The sequence below is a fragment of the Calonectris borealis genome, chromosome 20 (assembly GCF_964195595.1).
Source record: "Calonectris borealis chromosome 20, bCalBor7.hap1.2, whole genome shotgun sequence".
NCBI classification, from domain to species: domain Eukaryota; kingdom Metazoa; phylum Chordata; class Aves; order Procellariiformes; family Procellariidae; genus Calonectris; species Calonectris borealis.
The window spans coordinates 13,276,763-13,297,452 of NC_134331.1; the positions used below are offsets into that span (position 1 = coordinate 13,276,763).

The 20,690-nt window shown below is 42.6% G+C and overlaps 1 protein-coding gene across 8 annotated transcripts in view; it reads left to right on the forward strand.

Moving 5' to 3' along the window:
• TNRC6C (trinucleotide repeat containing adaptor 6C) overlaps window positions 1-20,690 on the forward strand; it is a 331,542-nt gene that overhangs the window by 274,316 nt on the left and 36,536 nt on the right. For all 8 annotated transcript variants that reach the window (XM_075169886.1, XM_075169887.1, XM_075169889.1 and 5 more), the window contains one exon: window positions 14,874-17,465. In XM_075169886.1, the coding sequence (XP_075025987.1) occupies window positions 14,874-17,465 (2,592 nt within the window). The remainder of the gene's footprint in view (window positions 1-14,873; window positions 17,466-20,690) is intronic.

Genomic DNA, 20,690 nt, shown 5'->3' on the forward strand with positions numbered 1-20,690 from the left:
TATTTCATTTACTAAAGAGTCTTTGTAAGTAGAAGTTCTCTGGGGAAGTGAAGGGAAGGAACAAAATAATCAAAGTTGTCCAGAAGAATCAGTGTTAGGTACTTGATCCACATATGAACAGGAATTTTGTCTGTCTGAACAGCACCTGCATCGTAGAAGAGTGATCGCTTCATGAACGTTACTAGATGTCTTCAAAGTCTAGAGGCAGTCAGTAATACATCAGTGCTTCGGGCTTTCTCACTCTCTGGTAACCTGATTGCCTAACCAGAACTTGTTAGACGTGTGCTGGATTCTGCCCAAGCAGGTCTCCGTATGTGGCTTCTTTATACTCACGATGAACAACAGTAACTTTCTTCTGATGGATGGCTAGTATTAATCAAAGAGCCAGGATCGTCAGACGCTAGCATCTTGTACCCAGAAGATGCCTAACGTAAATTCATGTCTGTAGCTTTTCTTTTTATAGGGTCATATTCCTTCATAGTTAACTTGAAACTATGCAACCATGTTCCTTCCAGGCCCTATTTATAACTACCTGGATAAAGGAAGGCTGTTAGAGAGGCATTGCCAGCCTCTTCACTGTAAAAATCACACTGTTTTATCTCTTTATTCTCTTATCAGCAGTCTCTGTTATCTACTGCCTTGGCCTATCCAAAGCACTTATCAGAACTCTAACTGCAATGTCATGAATTAAAAAGAATGTTCTGCCAATGTAAGGAAAGTGGAAATTAATGACCACTAATATATTCTGTGTCAGATTTATCATCTGGAAATATCAGTGAAGTGGATGAGAATAGTGACTTTTTGTTTCCCTTTTAAGGTAATCTATAAAACATTAACTAGACAAACTCTTAATAGAAGAAATTAAAACATTTCAAATTGCGTAGAATATTTTAGAAATCTTATCCCTTGAAAACAATCTTATTCATTGTTTACTGTTATGAAACTATTTTCTGTAGTACTTCAGAGCATTGTCTGTAGAATAGTTATTTGTCTAGAACTTTTATCTTGAGCTACAAAGCTTGTTCTTGACATGCCCCCTCTGTAATCCTTTTCAAGATTACACTGAAGGAAAGCTGTATCTGTAATTAATGGACAGAATTCTAATACCTAGTCCAGTTGGTCATTTTCACTTAAAGATAGAACTTTTTATCTCTTCCCTCCCCACTTTGTCAACTAAATCCCATAAATGTGGTGAATAGTTAACTTCCTTCATTAAGGTGTGAGGCGTTAATGGAATGATCCTTTTGCCATGTGATCTAAAAGAATTAAGGTAATTTCTGGAAACTACCATGGGAGATTAAAAATAGCAAGTAATATAGCCGCCTTTGTTTCTTTGCAAATTATGAAGTTTGTATAGCAGTCTCCGGGCAACCACTGTGTGTTTGATGATTATAAGAACAAAGATCAAAAGAAGTAATCAGTTTTTCTTGAAGGTGCCTTTCAATTTTCTGCAATTCAGCAATATGAAACCAAGATCCATCAACTCAAAAGAAATGTACCGTGTTCTGCAGGAGTCAGGATGAAACTTCTGCACTTCTTTTGTTTTGGCGAGTAGAGTATTTTGTGGAACGGATCCGTAACATACGTTTCCGAAGTTTAAAAAGAAATGAAAGGAAGTAATTCATGCAGTAGTCAAAATGAGAAAACACGCAAGCATTGTGGAAGCTGAAGAGTTACGCTTTTAATTTGTTCTATCTGTTGTTTTCTGGGATGTGAGAATTTGACAGCAGTTAGAGATTTATTTTCCTACTGTGGGCTGATGCCAGATTCTGTGCTGAACTTTTCTCCTCTTTTCTGTGAAGCTGGAAGTTTTATTTCATGTTTCAAGATTTCTTTAGCTGCAGTTTGCATATTCATGCTTGTGGCATGGAATGTGCATGTTGAAGTAAGTGTTGTGGGCAGTTGGAAGTTGCTGAGTGCCGTGTGGCCGGTTAAATCTTCTTATAAATCTGTTTGTATTAACTTTGATAATTTTTTTAGGAAGCAAGATTTTAAAAAGCCTGCTTACTGTTAAAATCATGTCTGACAATACTCGTTTCAAACATCCAATCCTTTAACTGTGGGTTACTTCACAGTTCTTTCTAACAGAGCGATTTTATACGGTTGTAAAGTCAAATTTGGAGAATAGTTTTAGGGAGAGATAGTATCTCTTCTAAAACCAGTCAATGTAGTTGGAAGACACAGATAAGCTTTGACATACAGTTGTTTCATCAGATCTAGCTAAGTAGTAGGAATCTTCAAGGTAAACGCATGTTTGAACAATTGCCCAGTTTAGCTTACAGTACTTTGTGATGACTGTAGGTAAGGTATATGCAAAAGGAGGTCCGTAACATGAATAAAGTCTCATTTCAAAAGTTTGAACTAAGATTTAGCTTGATTTGCTGGAGGCATGGCAAACAGGCTGATTTTTAATGAACAAAGCACATGTGAAAACTGCCTCTGTGGAAATGATTTGCTGAACCTTATCTCTTTGGGCCTGTATTCTGTAATTGCACTAGCAGAATGTCTTTGCTGGCAAAACATAACTGTGGTTTTGCTTTTAGTTGGAAAGTTAAGGAACAAAAACTAAAAATTCATTTGTTCTGGATCCTCTGTAAACAGTGTTTTTCATATGTAATAGTTAAAACACTAAACGCTATAAAGTAGAAATCAAGGATTAGATAGTATATTTATTCACCTTGTTTGCACACTTTCTATGTGTATCATTTCACCCTGTCTATAGCAAATACACTTTTCAAAAGTGTACTATATAGTACCTGGAAGATGTTCATTGTTGTATCATTGCTATTGATCTTGAATGAAAGAGCTAACATGGTGATGTTTCTTTGTAAACGCAAGAATTGGCTATTTCTACTACTTCTGTGGAAGATAACTGTTTCTAGCAAACACGTGATGCTTAATCTGCAATAAAACTCCTAACGGCTTTCAATTTTTACATCACTTGACTAGGTGTTGGCCGTAATTTGCCGAGTAGTACAGCTGTACAGCTCGTCACTGTACACAAGGTTTCCACAGTGTGGCTATGTAAAAGTTTTCCTGCTAGCAGGGTCAAATTTGGTGTTACGCCATTTGTTAAAAAATATGGACATTATCAGTATTTTGTTTTGATTAAATCTTTTGCCAATAGTCTCATCGAATTAGCGTTGTAAAGGGATGTTCAGGTACCACCAGAGGTTGCATGAGTGGTGATTACGTTTCTTTCTTCTTGTTTTTTCCCTCAGGGCTTCGTTTAGCGTTTGGTAGTGTTTGTCGTCTGGTAATGTCCCTGGAAATCAGGCCGTGTTACCAAAGGTCACAAGTGACAGATATATGTTTAGACAAAAGGAAGTTAAAAAAACATTGTACAAGGACAAAAATGTGGCAGTTAACATGGAGATGGGATCTAGCCAGTAGGTACTGTCTGGATGTACTCCTGGGTGATGAACATCATCTGAAATGCAGTAATGGGAAAGTCTGTGAGAAGTGAGTCTCAGCTAGTAAAGGGTTTTGTCTCCCATGTAAATTTTCAAAAATTCCATATAGTGCTTTGAATATAGATAGAGAAGTAGCAACCGCTGTGTAGCAAAATACAGGCATTATGAGTGAAAAATGATGGTAAAAACTCATCAGTAAACTAATCTTTGGAATGAATTTTTCTGTATTGTGTATGTTATCTGACATCAGGCAGCAGAGCGTGAAAAATAAATCTGCTGCTTCAAACCTACTTGACAGTGATTAGAATTTTTCACCGGGAGAAGGAAAAACAGAAATCTGTAAAAGGATAAATAACTGAGATGCCTTTATAGTTTTGCTGTCCTCACTTTCAAGGAGTGGGGCTGTGCGAAAACGTCATGACTCAAAGGCCACTGCTTTTGCTTTGGAATCAGCAGACCTGCATCCTACCGCTGGCTTCACTGTAGATGGCTGTGCCCTAGTGATAGCCAGATACGTGAACTGCTGCCCAGAGTCTGGGGGGAAAAAGGTCAGGAGACAGAGAGTCTGGCAAGTTGTTAAAATGTGCAGATGGCAGTTTTCTGACAAAGCGTGTGAAGAGACCGAGTAGCAGGACCTGTCTCTGACGATGGAGAAGTAAAAGGTAGAAAGCAACTAACTAAGGTCAAAGTGGTTGTGAAATAAGAGTTTGGCAAGAGCAGAAAGGGAGCAACATCGTGAAAATTATCAGAAAGCTGAATTTACACAGCTCAGGAAACAGGTATGATACTACAACAAGCAAATATAAAACTAAGAAGTTTGTAGCTGGAAAAAAACCCAAAGAACAAAAAGACAACATTTTCTCTTAAGTCCATTAGTGAAAGGAAGGCCAAGCGAACTGGTCTGATGTTGAACAGGGAGAACCATTGACAGGTGGCATCAGGAATACTTTAAATGCTTTTCCCTTCATCTGTAAACTAATGATTGACTTAGAACTAAGGCTACAGTGAGTTAGAGTACTTAAGGAAATAAAATATTCCAAATTGTCTAGATGAAATTCGCAGCAGACTACGTTGAGGATGGGTTGGAGCAATCTGGCCCGCCAGCATTCTTTCAGTGTGAGAACTAGAAAATAGAAAATAAAACAACCGATCTTAAAAGGTGAGAAAGGACAAACCAGGGAATTGCAGATCAGTGATTGTAATCTGCTAGAATGATATTGGAAAAAATAACCAAAGCAGCTATTTCTGTGCTTTTAGAACTGTGCAAGAGAGAAGTGCAGAGCTAATGTGGGTTTGTGGAGAGCAGGTCATGCCAAAGGAGAGTAGTTCCTGTCAGCAGTGCAGCAGGCGCTGCAAAACGGGAGGGAAAATCATGTCCTAGTGCAACCTTTGACAGTGCCTCAGAAGACTTTCTCGTGATGGATGTGTGGTGGTGTAAATAAATGGGAAGAATAAGATGAAACTATTGCTAGAAGTGTCATAGCTGCTCAGGAAGCTGCAGACAGGGAGTAGCTATCAGTCCTTATTGGCAAAATGAGAACGTTTTGAGCGAGAGAGCAAATTTGTACTCTTTGATATTTGCATCAGTCTTTTGGCTATGAACAATAGCCTTCGTTAAATTTTTTAATGATACCAAACTGGAAAAGCGTGTGAGGCAACTGTAAGACAAAACTACAATATAGAATAGTGGTGACAAAATTGTGTAATTGTATAAGAAATAAAGGCAAAGGTTTTTTACTTTGGCCAGAACAGCTCTGTACATAAACACGGTTATGTGAATATCACGCTGCAAAAATGGATCTGAAGTTGGTTATAGGGTAAACCAGATTAATGGTGTCACGCTGTTGAAAAGACGGCAAGCATACTGAGGGAAATAAATAATACTGCTTTCCATGAGACACTTCTGGTAAGACCTCTGAATATTGAGCCCAGTTTGGGGTACTGTGCCGTCAGAAGGAAGTGAACCAGTGGACGAAGAGCAGAAGAGTGCAACAGGCATGAGCAGAGATCTTCAAAACAAGCTTGCAAAGAGTGAAGGAACTGGAGCTGCTAAATCAAAGACTGGAATTAGAAATGCAGAAATACCTAAATGGCTGCTGCAAGGAAGAAAGTGATATGTTCTGTATGCCTGTGATGGATCAGATAAATAATGCGCTTAAATTTCAACACGGAAGATTAAGGTTAGACATTAGGAAAAACGTGCCAGTATGAAAGCTACCGTAAGAAGTGAGATACAGCACTTGGGAATGTGCCGTCTCCGTTGCTGAAGGGCTTCCTTGTTGGGTTGGGCAAATGTCACTTGGTGTGTATCAGGAATAGTTCCTTAGATCAGGTGCGTGGTCTGCATGACCTCTCAAATCCCCCTTTTTAGTCTTCAGGTATCCGTAAGGATTTCAAATTTCTCAGGCTGGTGCCCTGTCGAGGTGGCTGCAGGACGGAGCACATGGAGGGGATCAGCCGCTCATCCGCCAGCACGGGTTGGAGTGGAAGCTGTGCTTTATTTTGGCCCCAAACATTGGTGTGGGCTCTGGCTCTTCCTTGGGGTTCTGCATTGCCTTCCTACGTACCCCTGATCGGTAAACACAGTCCCCTTGAATTAGGTGCCCTTTATAAGTACGTGCCTCTGTAAATCGAAGCAGATTTCAGGAAGTTTACGATATTAATAAGAAAAATAGAAGCAACGTGAGAATGTGTCTTATGTTCTCTTCCAGTTTTGACATACCATCTTAACTAATGGAAATTTCAATCATGTATAGGTGATATAAAGGAATATAATAATCCACAACAATATTTTGACTTTGAAGTTATTGCAAAATTGACTCTCAAGCTTAGTTTCTAGTTGCATTTGAAATAGTTTTCTGAATGGAAACAAAACCAAACATTTGATTTTCATTCATCTGTTGTTTTTAAAATGAGGTTAAACCCATCCAGTATTCAGAGTCTATTGCAACGAAACAGAGAATAAATGTCTTCAGAGGGAAACCAACTATTTTCAGGAGTACTTCAGTGGAACAGTTCTTGAGCCAAGAATAGCAGCAGCGATTGTGCTGTGGTAGTGAAGTGGCAGCAATTCTGAGAATGCAGCCAAACCTTTAAAGAGACATCAGTTGTGTGCGATCAGTGCAGAAGGGTGAAACTGCTCAAATGAACACCTGACAAGAATTGAAACAGCAAATTCAAAACGTGCTCTATTTACTGCGTAATTAATATGTATTTGGGGCAGATAGGAGGAGGAGGAAGAGCAAGCAAGTGCGAAGGCGAAGTAATTGTAAAAGAACGTATTAGACGTTTGAAGTTTGTGTGTATTATTAGATGCTAGAAGTTTGTGTGTAAATTATCCTTTCAGATTTGTATATATGCATTGATGAAAGTTCTCTACGTGTGTTCTCAGAACTTGTGATGATATTTAGGTAATGAAAATGTTAAGCTGCCCCCTCTTCTGTTCACACTCTGTGTGTTCATATGTCTTAAAGAGAACCAGTGCTCTCCAGCCTGTGGTTGTTGAAAGATGGTCGCCCCTTCTGCAGGAGGCAGAAAGCACCCGGATCCGCGCTGCATTGTTTAGGGCAGTTCTTCTCTGCGTTTATAAACAACAGCGCCTTTGATTAATACGCTCTCATGTTTGCCACTTAGATCTTTTTTAGATAGAGGCAGGGAAGTCATTAAGGGCTTGGCAGCACGCCAATATACATCTGGGACTTGGTCTGCTGCTCGCCCGCCAAGCGGCGGGGGCTGCTCTTGGGGCAAGCAGGAGGACACGGGGCAGGAGCTGCTGTTGGGGCAGGCAGGAGGACGTGGGGCAGGAGCTGCTGGTGGGGCAGGCAGGAGGACGTGGGGCAGGAGCTGCTCTTGGGGCAGGCAGGAGGACGTGGGGCAGGAGCTGCTCTTGGGGCAGGCAGGAGGACGTGGGGCAGGAGCTGCTGGTGGGGCAGGCAGGAGGACACGGGGCAGGAGCTGCTGGTGGGGCAGGCAGGAGGACGTGGGGCAGGAGCTGCTGTTGGGGCAGGCAGGAGGACATGGGGCAGGAGCTGCTGGTGGGGCAGGCAGGAGGACGTGGGGCAGGAGCTGCTGTTGGGGCAGGCAGGAGGACGTGGGGCAGGAGCTGCTGTTGGGGCAGGCAGGAGGACGTGGGGCAGGAGCTGCTGTTGGGGCAGGCAGGAGGACGTGGGGCAGGAGCTGCTGTTGGGGCAGGCAGGAGGACACGGGGCAGGAGCTGCTGTTGGGGCAGGCAGGAGGACGTGGGGCAGGAGCTGCTCTTGGGGCAGGCAGGAGGACACGGGGCAGGAGCTGCTCTTGGGGCAGGCAGGAGGACGTGGGGCAGGAGCTGCTCTTGGGGCAGGCAGGAGCTGCTCTTGGGGCAGGCAGGAGGACGTGGGGCAGGAGCTGCTGGTGGGGCAGGAGCTGCTGTTGGGGCAGGCAAGAGGACACGGGGCAGGAGCTGCTGTTGGGGCAGGCAGGAGGACGTGGGGCAGGAGCTGCTGTTGGGGCAGGCAGGAGGACGTGGGGCAGGAGCTGCTGGTGGGGCAGGCAGGAAGATGTGGGGCAGGAGCTGCTGGTGGGGCAGGAGCTGCTGTTGGGGCAGGCAGGAGGATGTGGGGCAGGAGCTGCTGTTGGGGCAGGCAGGAAGATGTGGGGCAGGAGCTGCTGGTGGGGCAGGAGCTGCTGTTGGGGCAGGCAGGAGGACGTGGGGCAGGAGCTGCTCTTGGGGCAGGCAGGAGGACATGGGGCAGGAGCTGCTGTTGGGGCAGGCAGGAGGACGTGGGGCAGGAGCTGCTGGTGGGGCAGGAGCTGCTGTTGGGGCAGGCAGGAGGACACGGGGCAGGAGCTGCTGTTGGGGCAGGCAGGAGGACACGGGGCAGGAGCTGCTGGTGGGGCAGGCAGGAGGACGTGGGGCAGGAGCTGTTGTTGGGGCAGGCAGGAGGACGTGGGGCAGGAGCTGCTGTTGGGGCAGGCAGGAGGACGTGGGGCAGGAGCTGCTCTTGGGGCAGGCAGGAGCTGCTCTTGGGGCAGGCAGGAGGACATGGGGCAGGAGCTGCTGTTGGGGCAGGCAGGAGGACATGGGGCAGGAGCTGCTGGTGGGGCAGGAGCTGCTGTTGGGGCAGGCAGGAGGACACGGGGCAGGAGCTGCTGTTGGGGCAGGCAGGAGGACACGGGGCAGGAGCTGCTGTTGGGGCAGGCAGGAGGACGTGGGGCAGGAGCTGCTCTTGGGGCAGGCAGGAGGACACGGGGCAGGAGCTGCTGTTGGGGCAGGCAGGAGCTGCTGTTGGGGCAGGAGCTGCTCTTGGGGCAGGCAGGAGGACGCCGGGCAGCAGGCAGGAGCTGTCGTTGGGGCAGGCAGGAGCTGCTGCCCGTGCAGGCGGTCGGCAGCGCCTGCGTCTTGTCTTGGCTGACTTTCAAAAGCGGGAGAAAAGCAGCTAGGGTGCTAATTGTAGCTGGGTCCTGAAGTGAAAATGTTTTGTGACAGTTGAAAGAATTTAAAGAGGAAGGAAGATCGGTTTAGTGTCAGCTGCAATTAGATAATCAAAGCTTAAAAATCCCACTCTGTTGATACCTTCACCTAGAGCTAAGGAGCGGAGCGAGGGGAAGGGGGAGGAGGGCTGTGCGTGGAAAGGGCATTTCCATAGCCAGTGCAGCCGAGGCCCGACCGAGCTTGCAGGTTGTCTGGGCGCACGCTTGCACAGAGAGATTTTCTTGGCAGCTCTACAGGATGAGGCTCACACTGTACACAGCCGACATATTGAAGCCGAGAGCCCTGGAGAACGTAGATGCAGGAGTAGAAACAGCTCTGCACACAATGTAGCGTCTCCTAGGATGGTTGGGCGGCTCCTTTCTTCAGGTATTTTATTACCCATCAGCCCTTTTTAGAGCCAAAAAAAAAAAGAAAGTAACCCTAACCCTGAGAAAATAGCATCTGCTTCTGTTAAATCAATTTATTACATAACATTTCAGAGAGAGAGCAGCAGCACAGCGTCCTAAGCTTTTGGCTGCATTTCAGGTTTGATAAAATGGCGTCTTCGCAGTGAGCTGCTTGCTAAAGATATGTTGCACTGAGCAGAAAAATGCAATTATTTGGTGTTTTCTGCTGCTGCTTTTGTTTTGGAGAGGTAGCATTTAGTGGAATCTCTACTAATGAAAAATGTTGTTTATGTTTGCTTGCTTTCTTAGTGCATTTAAGAGCTTTCAGCATCAGAGGAAAGGAACTACTTTGTAATGTCGTAGTGCAGAAAATTAAAATGGGATAACAGGCTTTCCCACTTGTGTACTTAACTATGGTTTAGTTTTAAAATAAATAAAGCTGCTTTATTCAATGCTTCCATCTCTTTTCTGTCTTTCCACGTTATGTACTCTATTCAAGATTTCAGCTTCCTAACATCTATGAGACTTGTTGTAAGTTAGCTTCGTAAGTGGCTTCAAATAGATGACAGTTTTCAAATTTGTCCTCAGCCTCAGACAGCGAATGCATAGAGCTGGACGTAGCAGGTAACCTGAAATATTAGCACTACAATTCCCAGATTTTCTACTTCATTATATTTTATTCTTCAGAATAGATGCTTGTGTCATCTTTTCTTTTTCTTTTATAAAAATTAGCCTACGCTTGATCTCGCACTTAATATGTTTCTGACAATTCCTATTTAATTCAGATTTAGAACAATTCACGTATAGTCTTTTAAAGATCTGCTCGTGTTGAATTGAAAACTGTTTCTTTGGGGGGAGAAAGTAATTTGCCCTTTTTTCTTGACTTGCTACTCAGAATCACTAACCTTTGTGTGACAAGTAAAATCCCCAGCAGGACTGTCACTGGCCTTTGGGATTTTTCTCTCTTCTGCATGTCAAAGCAAAGAACAGCGTCATCTGTAATCTGTCCTTTGGGCAGGACGGACGAGCCAATGAATCCGGTTGTTGTTGTGCTGACTAACATGGACTGAAAAATAAAACTCCTGATAAGAGAGGGAGTCACTATTAGGTCTGATTTAAAATTGGATGAGCAAAACTTATTAATAATGTGGTTCTCGTTAAAAGTTTATCCCAGGCTTTGCCATTTCGCACCTTCTCCATGCTGTGGTTCCTAAATCAGCTGGATGTTATATTGTAGTTCAGGATGCATAATTTTACTGCGCAGCATTCGAACTAATTTCTGCAATGGAAGTTATGAAGAAACAGTTACTTTTAACTCAGCTCACTAAAAATGAAAAGAAATGTTATTGTAAATGACATTTTCAGAGCAGGATTGAAGTTTTGGGTAAACTGCTTGTGCAGGCAAAGTATTTTGCTTTTCTAAGAAATGCATGCAACAGCTTCTTCCATTTCACTCTATTCGTACTTTACATTTGTAATCTATGTAAACATTAAACTGATTTTGCAACTAATTATTCATATTCATTATCAAACACGGCCAAAAATGTTTTCTATTTTTAATAAATACTAAATTGAAGTTGGTAAAGTATGTCGGGTACAGTATGTAATAACACTAGCAATCTCCTCTCATCCCATTAAGGATATTACTCAAAAACAAAGCAAAACCCTCATGCTTATTGGTAACACTGATCAAAGCTGTGCATTTTTCAGGTAGCATGTATGATTGCAATTTGACAAAAGTTATGTTTATTTAAAACAAATTTGAGCTGTTATTTGTGGTATTAGATTAATTTTTCCTTTCTGATTGCTGAAGATTCCCTTACTAATCAAGGGAATCGTATTTTATAAAAGATGCATAATTAAGATTTTCAAACACAAAGTATTAATGTTGAAATCAATTTCACTTTGCAGTGTACCGGCACTAGGATTCGCTAACATCAAATACCTGTGGTTCCTGTTCCTGATGCTTTGTTTAAAATCTTTGCTCAGTTCACAGAGGAAGGATAGAAATGCTTCTGGTGGACTGCAGAGCTTTTATTTCTGATCTTTGCATAAAGAGGAACTGATTCTTAAGAATTTTTTAAATGGACTTCCCATTTAAGTCTTAACAGCTTTGAAAATAAAAGAAAACATTCACAATTTCTATGAAGAGTTGGTTTCCTAGAAAGTTGGAGGAAATCTATGTGTTCAAAAAAAACCTCAAACAAACAAAAATTTCTCTAGATTTAATCATACGAAATATTTTGCTTTCATTATTTTCCCCAAATGTTTAAAGTCCTTATGGATTAAGTAGGACTGTGTTACTATTTATTTAATTTATAGGAATGAACGCCTTTTAGTCTAGAGAAAATGGGAAAATGTCCTTTGGTTTTTTGCTTCTAGAGACAAGAATATAAAAAGTCCTCTCTTCAGGATCAGTTCTGTACTCAAACTCTGTTATGTTTGTCCAGCAGCAAAGTCACAGTTTTTGCAGCTTTCTGTTTATATTGTGAAATTTTTTTTCATTCTCTTTGTTTTATCTGTCTTGTTTCTTACAAGTTTTATAGCAGCAGTCTTTGGTGTTAGAACTAATTGTTCCAGTAAACATTTGGACACTATGAAGTTATTGCACGTCTTTGTGTTTGCTCTTCTTTTTTGAATCTGTGACTTGTGAAAGCTACCAGCGTGGTCCCGCTGACTCCAGAGCAGGGGCGGCGCAGCACAGGTGCACTGCTGCTCAAGAGAGGGCTTGCTTATTTTACGTCACCTAAAAAAATTATTGTAATCCCTATCACAGTAACCATTTTCTGATTGGTCAGTGGTCAAAAGAAACTATGCTGATGGTACACGAAAGGGAGTAATTACGGAGTTGCAAACCCTTTAAAAGCAAAGGGCTTTGAGCTGCATGTGTGCCGCTTCCAAGCCAAACATACTTGGTCTGGAGTCGATGTGCTTATCCAAGCTGAGGCACTTGGCCGTTTTCTACTTTTACAATGGTTATCTCTTGGTCTTTATAGTTCTTCCCCCTCATAATTTTTTTTTTCTTCTTGTTTCTCTGACTGCACTTCAAAATCCTGGTATCTTATTTAATGAACCATTTTGCTCCCTACTCTCGGGAATCTTTCTAATCTGTTTTGTCATCTTCTTCCTTTCCCATGCCTTCCCTTCACTTTCTGTCTCCTAAGTGTTCTCAAACTTGAGCATTGCTTTAACCACCATCTTTGGGGGAGAGGAGAAAGAAAAAGAAATTATTAAACGAGCAGCTCCCTTTCGTCTCATCTTGTTGGTCTTTGTGCCATTTTTATGAGTATTGAGACGTCTTGCACTGTGCTCTTGATCCTTCTTTACAAACCTGCCCTGCACAGACACTCTTGCTTGCCTTGGGCAGCACCATCCTTCTCCCAGGCACTTGCACATATAGCTTAGGTTTGGGCTTTGACAAGACCTTTTTATTGGAACAATTACTTCAAGCTACTTTAAAATCTTTCTGTCATGTCTGAAATGTAGTGCCGAATCTCACCAGCCACAGTGCTGGAAAAAAATCTCACATAACTCCTCTTATCTGATTCCTTGGTTGCCTCAACTTCTTATCTTCTCGCCTGGACTGCTGCTGCTCTTTTCCTATATTCATTCCTACTCTGCTAAGAATGCTGCTCGGCTCATTTTTCTGACCCTGTTGACCCTTTTTAAGTCATTTCACAGGCTTCCTTTCCCTTCCATGCCTTATCTGGGATTCTGGTCTCTATTTAACACCTGTGTAGCAAACCTAGATTATCAGGTAAATTTTCAACCTCCTTCTTTAGCTCTGTAGTGTAGCCAGTTGGCTTTACCCAGGAATAACATGATGCTTTCTTCCTTTCTAGCCATTGCATGTAGGGGAGACAGTCCAGGTAAATCCAAGTGGCTCCTTTCATATTCTCTTTTGGATTTGTAATACACATCAGTTATTTAGCTCTTTCTGTGAAACACTAGGCTTTTCCTAGCATCATAAGAAGACAGGTGATGAGCTAAGACTGTTTTCCCTTCCTTTCTCTAGCATTCATACTCTTGCTTCAATTGATTTAAATTTAAAAAAACAGGGGGAAAAAAAAAGCAAGACACAATCTGTCCTGGCTTAGTGTGTTCTTTCTTCATCTTGATAAATCTTGATGAGGCAACCAAGTAGTCACCCCCCTTTCTTGAAAAGCTATAGGTAAAATGTGTGAATAAGAAGACTTTGTCAAAGAGAGAGAGCTTTTTTTAGTCTTGGAACAATTTTTTTGCAGTATTAGAACACCTCTAATTGGAGGCAGTTAGAGGAGCTAATCACACCAAAATATTTGTGATTTAAATTAATGCATATTAGGCATCCACTGTTAACAGCTTATTTGGGAGATTTGTTGCATTCATCTTCCCCACAAAATACTCTTCTTATTCAAATCATAAAAAATAAAAGTCATGTTTACAGCAAGTAAAAATAATTCACATCCAAAATTTTTAACTTACATATATGCAGTTGTCTCCCTCATTTAGACAACCAGTTAAGAGGAGCTGTTCTCAGATCGTGATGGTTTCTAGTACATATGCCTAGGATCAGACTGAATTACTTGCTATAAAATTCCCATCAAAAGAAACTAAAAGGAATAATCTGTACTAAAAATCTTGTAGGGAGCAATCGAGATGGAAAGTAAATGCAAAAACTTGAACTAAGCTTGAGTTCTTAGCATAAGAAGTGTTGTGTCTTCCAGTTTAACTTTGTACCCTAGCAAGCAATTAGATGCTCAAGAGCTTTTGTTTAATTTTTTGGATTAGCATCTATGTTTGAGGATGTGGGAGGTGCTCTGAAAAGACTGTCTTCGAGTATCTGTACAACATAGCACTGATTTTCATTGGTTTGGGGGAGAAATTGGACTGTATGTGCAAGTGCAAAAGAATGTTTAAACCACATGTAAATCCTTTAGGAGCTAAGCTTCTTGAGAAAACTGCCTGTTATCTAGAAATCCCCGAGTTCTCTGCTAAAATGTAAGTTACAGTAGCGGTGTTTAAATGTATAATTGACACTGAATAGTAAAGGTGGCTGTCCATATTTGTTCCTTTATTTACAGGAAGGGTTGAAAACCTAAACGCAGTATGAATTTAGTGTGTTGAGTGTGATGTGGGTGTGTATGTAATATCTAATGGCAGGCAGACATTTTACATTTTTATTGGATTCTCTTTCTTTGTGTTCCTCTGAAGAATGAGAATTGAGTCAAAATAAATGGTAAGAGTCTGCTAGATATTCTTTGGCGTTTTTTCCAAATTTGCTTTTTAGATTTTTCACATAAATAAGTGTATTTGCTATCCTTATTTATTGCCTGCTTGTTATTTTTGCTAGTATACTAAGGGATACAAAACAGACTTGTTGCTCTGTTCTAAAACTGAATTGTTCCATTATTTTAGTTGAGAGTTTTGCCAGATTAAAAAAAAACTAAATACGAGCATCATGCTTTATTGTGGTGAGGAAAATTACTGTATTATGTTAGAGAACGTACTCTAAATTTTAGCAGAACACGATGTTGTAACTAGCAATGTAAAATAGTACTTAATGGAGGGCTTTTGCAGTGCTTGAACAGTGGACTCATTTTCAACCTTATTGGATCCTTTCAGATCTCAGCCACAGTGGATTGGGAGACCATTATGAGAATTCCCACTGGGGACAGCAGCCCGCTTTCAGGAGTGAAGGCAACTGCAGCTGGGATAAAGTGATAATAGACAGGACTGACAAGGAAGCGTGGCCTTCCATTACCGGAGCTGAGACTGAGTCTGCCTCAGAATGTACTACAGACACTGACTCTGCCTCCAACTGTGGCTCAGAGAACAGTAGCATGGCTACAGGGAGTGCCCAAGGCAACTTCACTGGACATACAAAGAAAACTAACGGCAATAATGGCGCCAACGGAGCACTCGTCCAAAGCACTTCTAACCAGAGTGCCCTTGGAGCTGGTGGAGCAAACGGTAACGGCAACTCGGCCAGGGTGTGGGGTGTGGCTGCGGGCTCCAGCTCTGGCCTAGCCCACTGCTCTGCCAGTGGTGGGGATGGAAAGATGGACAACATGATGGGAGACGGTAGAAGTCAGAACTGCTGGGGTGCTTCCAACTCGAATGCTGGCATTAATCTTAACCTTAACCCTAATGCCAATCCAGCTGCCTGGCCTGTACTTGGACATGAAGGAACTGTGGGAGCAGGCAACCCTTCCAGTATTTGCAGTCCAGTCAGTGCCATAGGTCAGAACATGGGCAACCAGAATGGGAACCCGACAGGCACCTTAGGTGCTTGGGGAAACTTGCTGCCTCAAGAGAGCACAGAACCACAAACGTCCACTTCTCAGAATGTGTCTTTCAGCGTACAACCTCAGAACCTTAACACTGATGGACCAAATAACACTAACCCCATGAACTCTTCACCAAACCCTATCAATGCAATGCAGACAAATGGACTGCCGAACTGGGGAATGGCTGTTGGTATGGGGGCCATCATCCCGCCCCACCTGCAAGGCCTTCCTGGTGCTAACGGAACATCAGTTTCTCAAGTCAGCGGGGGCAGTGGTGAAGGAATGGGCAGTTCAGTGTGGGGGATGTCCCCAGGTAATCCTGCCACAGGAAACAGCAATTCTGGGTTCAGTCAGGGGAATGGAGACACTGTGAACTCAGCATTAAGTGCTAAACAAAATGGATCCAGCAGTGCTGTGCAAAAGGAAGGAAACGGAGCGAGCGCCTGGGATTCGGGGCCTCCTTCTGGCCCTGGGGTACTAGCGTGGGGCAGGGGCGGTGGCAACAGTGGTGTTGGTAGTATGCATTCTGGAGCTTGGGGCCACCCCAACCGTAACACCAGTAACGGTGTGAATGGTGAATGGGGCAAGCCCCCAAACCAGCATTCCAATAGCGACATCAATGGGAAAGGATCAACAGGGTGGGATAGCTCTAGTGTTACCAGTCCAAATCCTGCCATGCAGCAGGGCAATGAACAAATAAACTCTTGGGCCAAAGCTGCAGCATCTGGCACCACAGCTAGCGAAGGAAGCAACGACAGCGGCGGCAGTCAAAACGAAGGCAGTACTGGGAGGGAGGGGACTGGCGAGGGCAGAAGGAGAGACAAAGGGATGATAGACCAAGGGCAAGTTCAGTTGCCAAGAAATGACCTTGACCCCAGGGTCCTGTCCAATACGGGGTGGGGACAGACCCCTGTAAAGCAAAACACTGCCTGGGAATTTGAAGAGTCCCCGAGGTCTGAACGAAAGAATGACAATGGAACAGAGGCCTGGGGTTGTGCAGCTACTCAATCTTCAAACTCAGGGGGGAAGAACGATGGGTCCATCATGAACAGTACAAATACCTCTTCAGTATCTGGGTGGGTCAACTCTCCACCGGCAGCTGTTCCAACAAATACAGGTTGGGGAGACAATAACAACAAAGCACCAAATGGCCCGGGGGGATGGGGAGAGTCAGCAAGCTCTACTACTGTTAATAATGCTGCTGCTGCCAAAAGCGGCCACGCTTGGAGTGGGACCGCAAATCAGGAGGACAAATCACCTACCTGGGGTGAACCTCAGAAACCCAAATCTCAAAACTGGGGAGATGGACAGAAATCAAATCCAAGCTGGACTTCAGGAGGTGGAGATTGGACAGATTCATCATCTGTTCCTGGACACTTGGGTGATGGGAAGAAGAATGGATCTGGATGGGATTCTGACAATAGATCAGGGTCTGGTTGGAATGATTCCACAAGGTCTGGGACCAGTGGTTGGGGAAATGGCACAAACAGCAAGGCTAATACAGGTACAAGTTGGGGGGAATCTTTAAAGCCAGGCCCCCAACAAAATTGGGCTAATAAACCCCAGGACAACAATGTGGGTAACTGGGGAGGAGCTGCTTCTGTAAAACAGACGGGGTCAGGGTGGGTTGGTGGGCCAGTGCCAGCCAAACAAAAAGAGAACTGTGAGGCAACTGGCTGGGAAGAGCCTTCTCCACCGTCCATTCGCCGCAAGATGGAAATCGATGATGGTACCTCAGCTTGGGGCGACCCAAATTACAACAACAACAAGACTGTAAACATGTGGGATAGAAATAATCCCATAATTCAGAGCAGTACCACAACCAATACCACCACCACTAGCACCATTATCAACACAAACATGGTTGAACCTCAGCCATCGCACCAGTCAAGTGCCCAGCCGAACCGGTCCCCGCTGCTTGGTCCAGGTATGAAAATAGTTTTATGAGATACTCTATACCAGTACCGATTACTGACTGCTGTCTGGCCTGATCAGTGTGTAGTTACACATTAAAGATAGAAATCCTCTATTTATGTCATAGACGTAAGTTTATTCATTTACTCCGAAGCAGTGTTAACTTCTTGTCTTGAGGACGGAACCCATGGAACCTGACACGCAAGCATCCATAGTCCGAGTGAATGTAAGAAAGGCTTGAAACAGTATCTGGTCAATAACGCGCTAGGTCCTGAGGTGGTTGATCCGTATTTATTTTGTCAGCTCTTCCACAGTTACGTAACACCTTCTCTTAATTCAACCATTTGAGAGTTTGGGGTCCTTTTGCTAACCTTTTTTCTCTTACTTGTCTTCCGTTACCATTCCTCAGACTTTGTTCTCGTTTAGACAGTATGCATCTGTTTCTTTTCTGCAAAGCGTATCTCTTGGCAACAGATGTTTTTTAACGGTTGCATGAATCCAGGCTGTTGCTGTTTCTCTGTCTTCTGTTTGCTGTCTTTTATGAAGAAATGGTTCTCTTCCATACTTTAGGTCTCAAGCATGGGTAGTATCCTGGACTTTTATGTGATTCTCGTAAAGCTGGATTGGTTAAAGATGTTAATATTCAGGGTGGCTGGGAAAAGTTATTTTAACGTCAGCTGTGTTCCAAAGACAAGTTTTTAGGCATCTAGGATTTTTTCTAACCAAAGACAAGGTACTGTTGTAGACAAGCAGCAAGGAATAAAAATGGGGAAGAAATGAGAAAAATGCTTAAGGGGGGAGGTATTTAAATAAAAGTTACTAGCAGCTCTGCTCTATATCCTGACCACAGACTTCGCAAAATAAATCTAATCTTGCAATACTTTTTGAAATTCTTCATCTGATTTTTGTCTCCAAGTTTTTGTTTCGTCTTGGTCATGGCTAAATATTGACTTTTTAACCATGTTTTTCTCCAAGTGGGATTTGTTCTACTTCTCTTATTGCCATCATTTTTCCCTTTGATGTTGTGAAATAACTCAAACTTACTGTAATGTCTGTGTAAAAATAGTCTCGCGTTCCCTACTCTGGTCAAATATTTTAACAGTTGAGAGTGTCTATTTTAATAAAATAATGTGCTCCAGAAGGGGAAATCTTTAAATAGGTTTGTACTTGGTCAGTCCAGCATACATGATCTATAATTCATTTACCTTAAACTTCATCCATATTTAAAACTTCACCCATGAAACTGACAATTCAAATTTCTGAATTGTAGTGGAGATGTCATGAAAGTGGATTTTTGGTTGGGTTTGGGTGGGGTGGGTTTTTTTCGTTAAGCTGATTTTTGGATGATTACATCGGTGCTTGTAAAACTGTTCATATACAGCAATGTATTGTTAATGCTATTCAAATAATCTTAACACCTTACAGAGGAAAACTTACTGTTCTGAGTCCTTCAGATTTTGGAAATGGAATTTAAAGACTGGTGTTAATCTACAGTGATTCCTCTGGAGAATAGATGATAGCAAAGGAAGGGTTTCCTAATATCTTTATGCAGTCGGAGAACTGCTTATTAATTTCTAACCATCCACTCAAGCTACCACATGACGAGGTTAAAATGACAGTATTGTGCATTTTGCAGAAATGTTCATTAGAAAGATTCTAAGATACTAAGGCAAAAACAACTCTCAGAATATACTTAAGACAGCATGCAAGAAAGAGGATAAACTGCGTAATAGTGAAGACAATTTAAAATATGGTTCTGATATTAAAATTTACATCAAGTTATTGAGGGCATAAGTTAGGCCTTCTGTTGTGTATTTTTGCTTACGTACGCTCACAGTTGTGTACATAGGTACAGTTATAAAGGCCATACATGGAAATATTTGGAAGGATTATTGTCTAATCTGCAAATGGAAGCTAGGAGCAGTCCCCTGTGCCTTTATGTGTTATGCCCATCTTTTCTTTTGACTGTGCCTGAGAGGGGCTAGTCTTGTGCTTATCTTACACAGAGAGAGCAAAAAATGTAATTTAAAATGACCCTATTCAAAGGTATTCTCCCCATTCAAAGTGCGGGAGACTTCTTTTTAACATTGCATATAGCACGTAGCAGCTGTAGAGCAATATCCTGTTGGTCTTTGTGGAAATTTACACAGACTTAAAACATCGACAAATCACGTCCCATCTGGGACAGCTGAAAGATGAGAAGCAAGTAAGGGGCAGCTTTCCTAGGACACAGACATGGGCCTGCAGTTTGCTGTCCTGCTGCTTAACCTTATTTTTTCCTACTCCAATTCCCTGTCCCGTTGGCTATGCATTTCTAACCTCTGCAATAAGGGAGACAAGAATCCTGTAGCCAGGAGACTTCGGTAGTCCACAACCAGATTTCGTCCAACAACAGTTCTTTCCATGTACGACATTTCCATGCAGAGCATGATTGTGTTATTAAAGGCTGTGCCATAGGGCACAGGTTAAGTGCTCATCTAAAATCTTACAACACTTGAACTAAGTAGTTACCATTGCCATTTTGTCTTCCGTATGGGTCATGACATGCTTTGCCAATCATTTTTATGATTCCTTGTTATTCAGGGAATATAATGAATAAGGGATCATGGATTCTGTTCCTGTATAGGTGGGGAAGTGTGGCGTAGCTGTAAGATGGCACAGTTACGCATCCTGAAAGCAAAGAAGTGGATTTTAATTTTGCTTTACAGCACTAGTTAGCTGTTCACAAAGGAGTAGCAGTCCCTTTTGGGTTTTAAGTTTATACTATATTAGTTTAGAAATGGAAGCCAAGTTACGGTCTTGTTATTCAAGTTGTCACCCATCCCCAGAAGTTCTGAAAATTCTTTGAATACAGAACTTAAAAGCTATTGATGGGAAGCAGATGTTGGTACACACTTCACGAAAATGCATAATGTTCCAAGGAGTTTGTTTTTCTATTGAAAAAAAAAAAGGGATGAGGGATAGATAATGTGATGAACATCGTCCTTTCTGGTTATAGGAGCTTGCTCCCAAACCACTGGGGAGTTACTTAGAAAGACGAGCAGAAAGCTAGTGGTTTTGATTGAGATTCAATTTTTATCTAAATTACTTGTGCATAATTCTTACTAGCACTTTTAACTCTTGCAACTTTGGTACAAGGGGAATAAGAAGTGAGAAAAGGTTATGCAAACAGGGGTGATTAAAAGAGAGATTTTTGGATCCTTGCTCCAAATGCTGAGGAGGGCTTGATGCTTTCTTG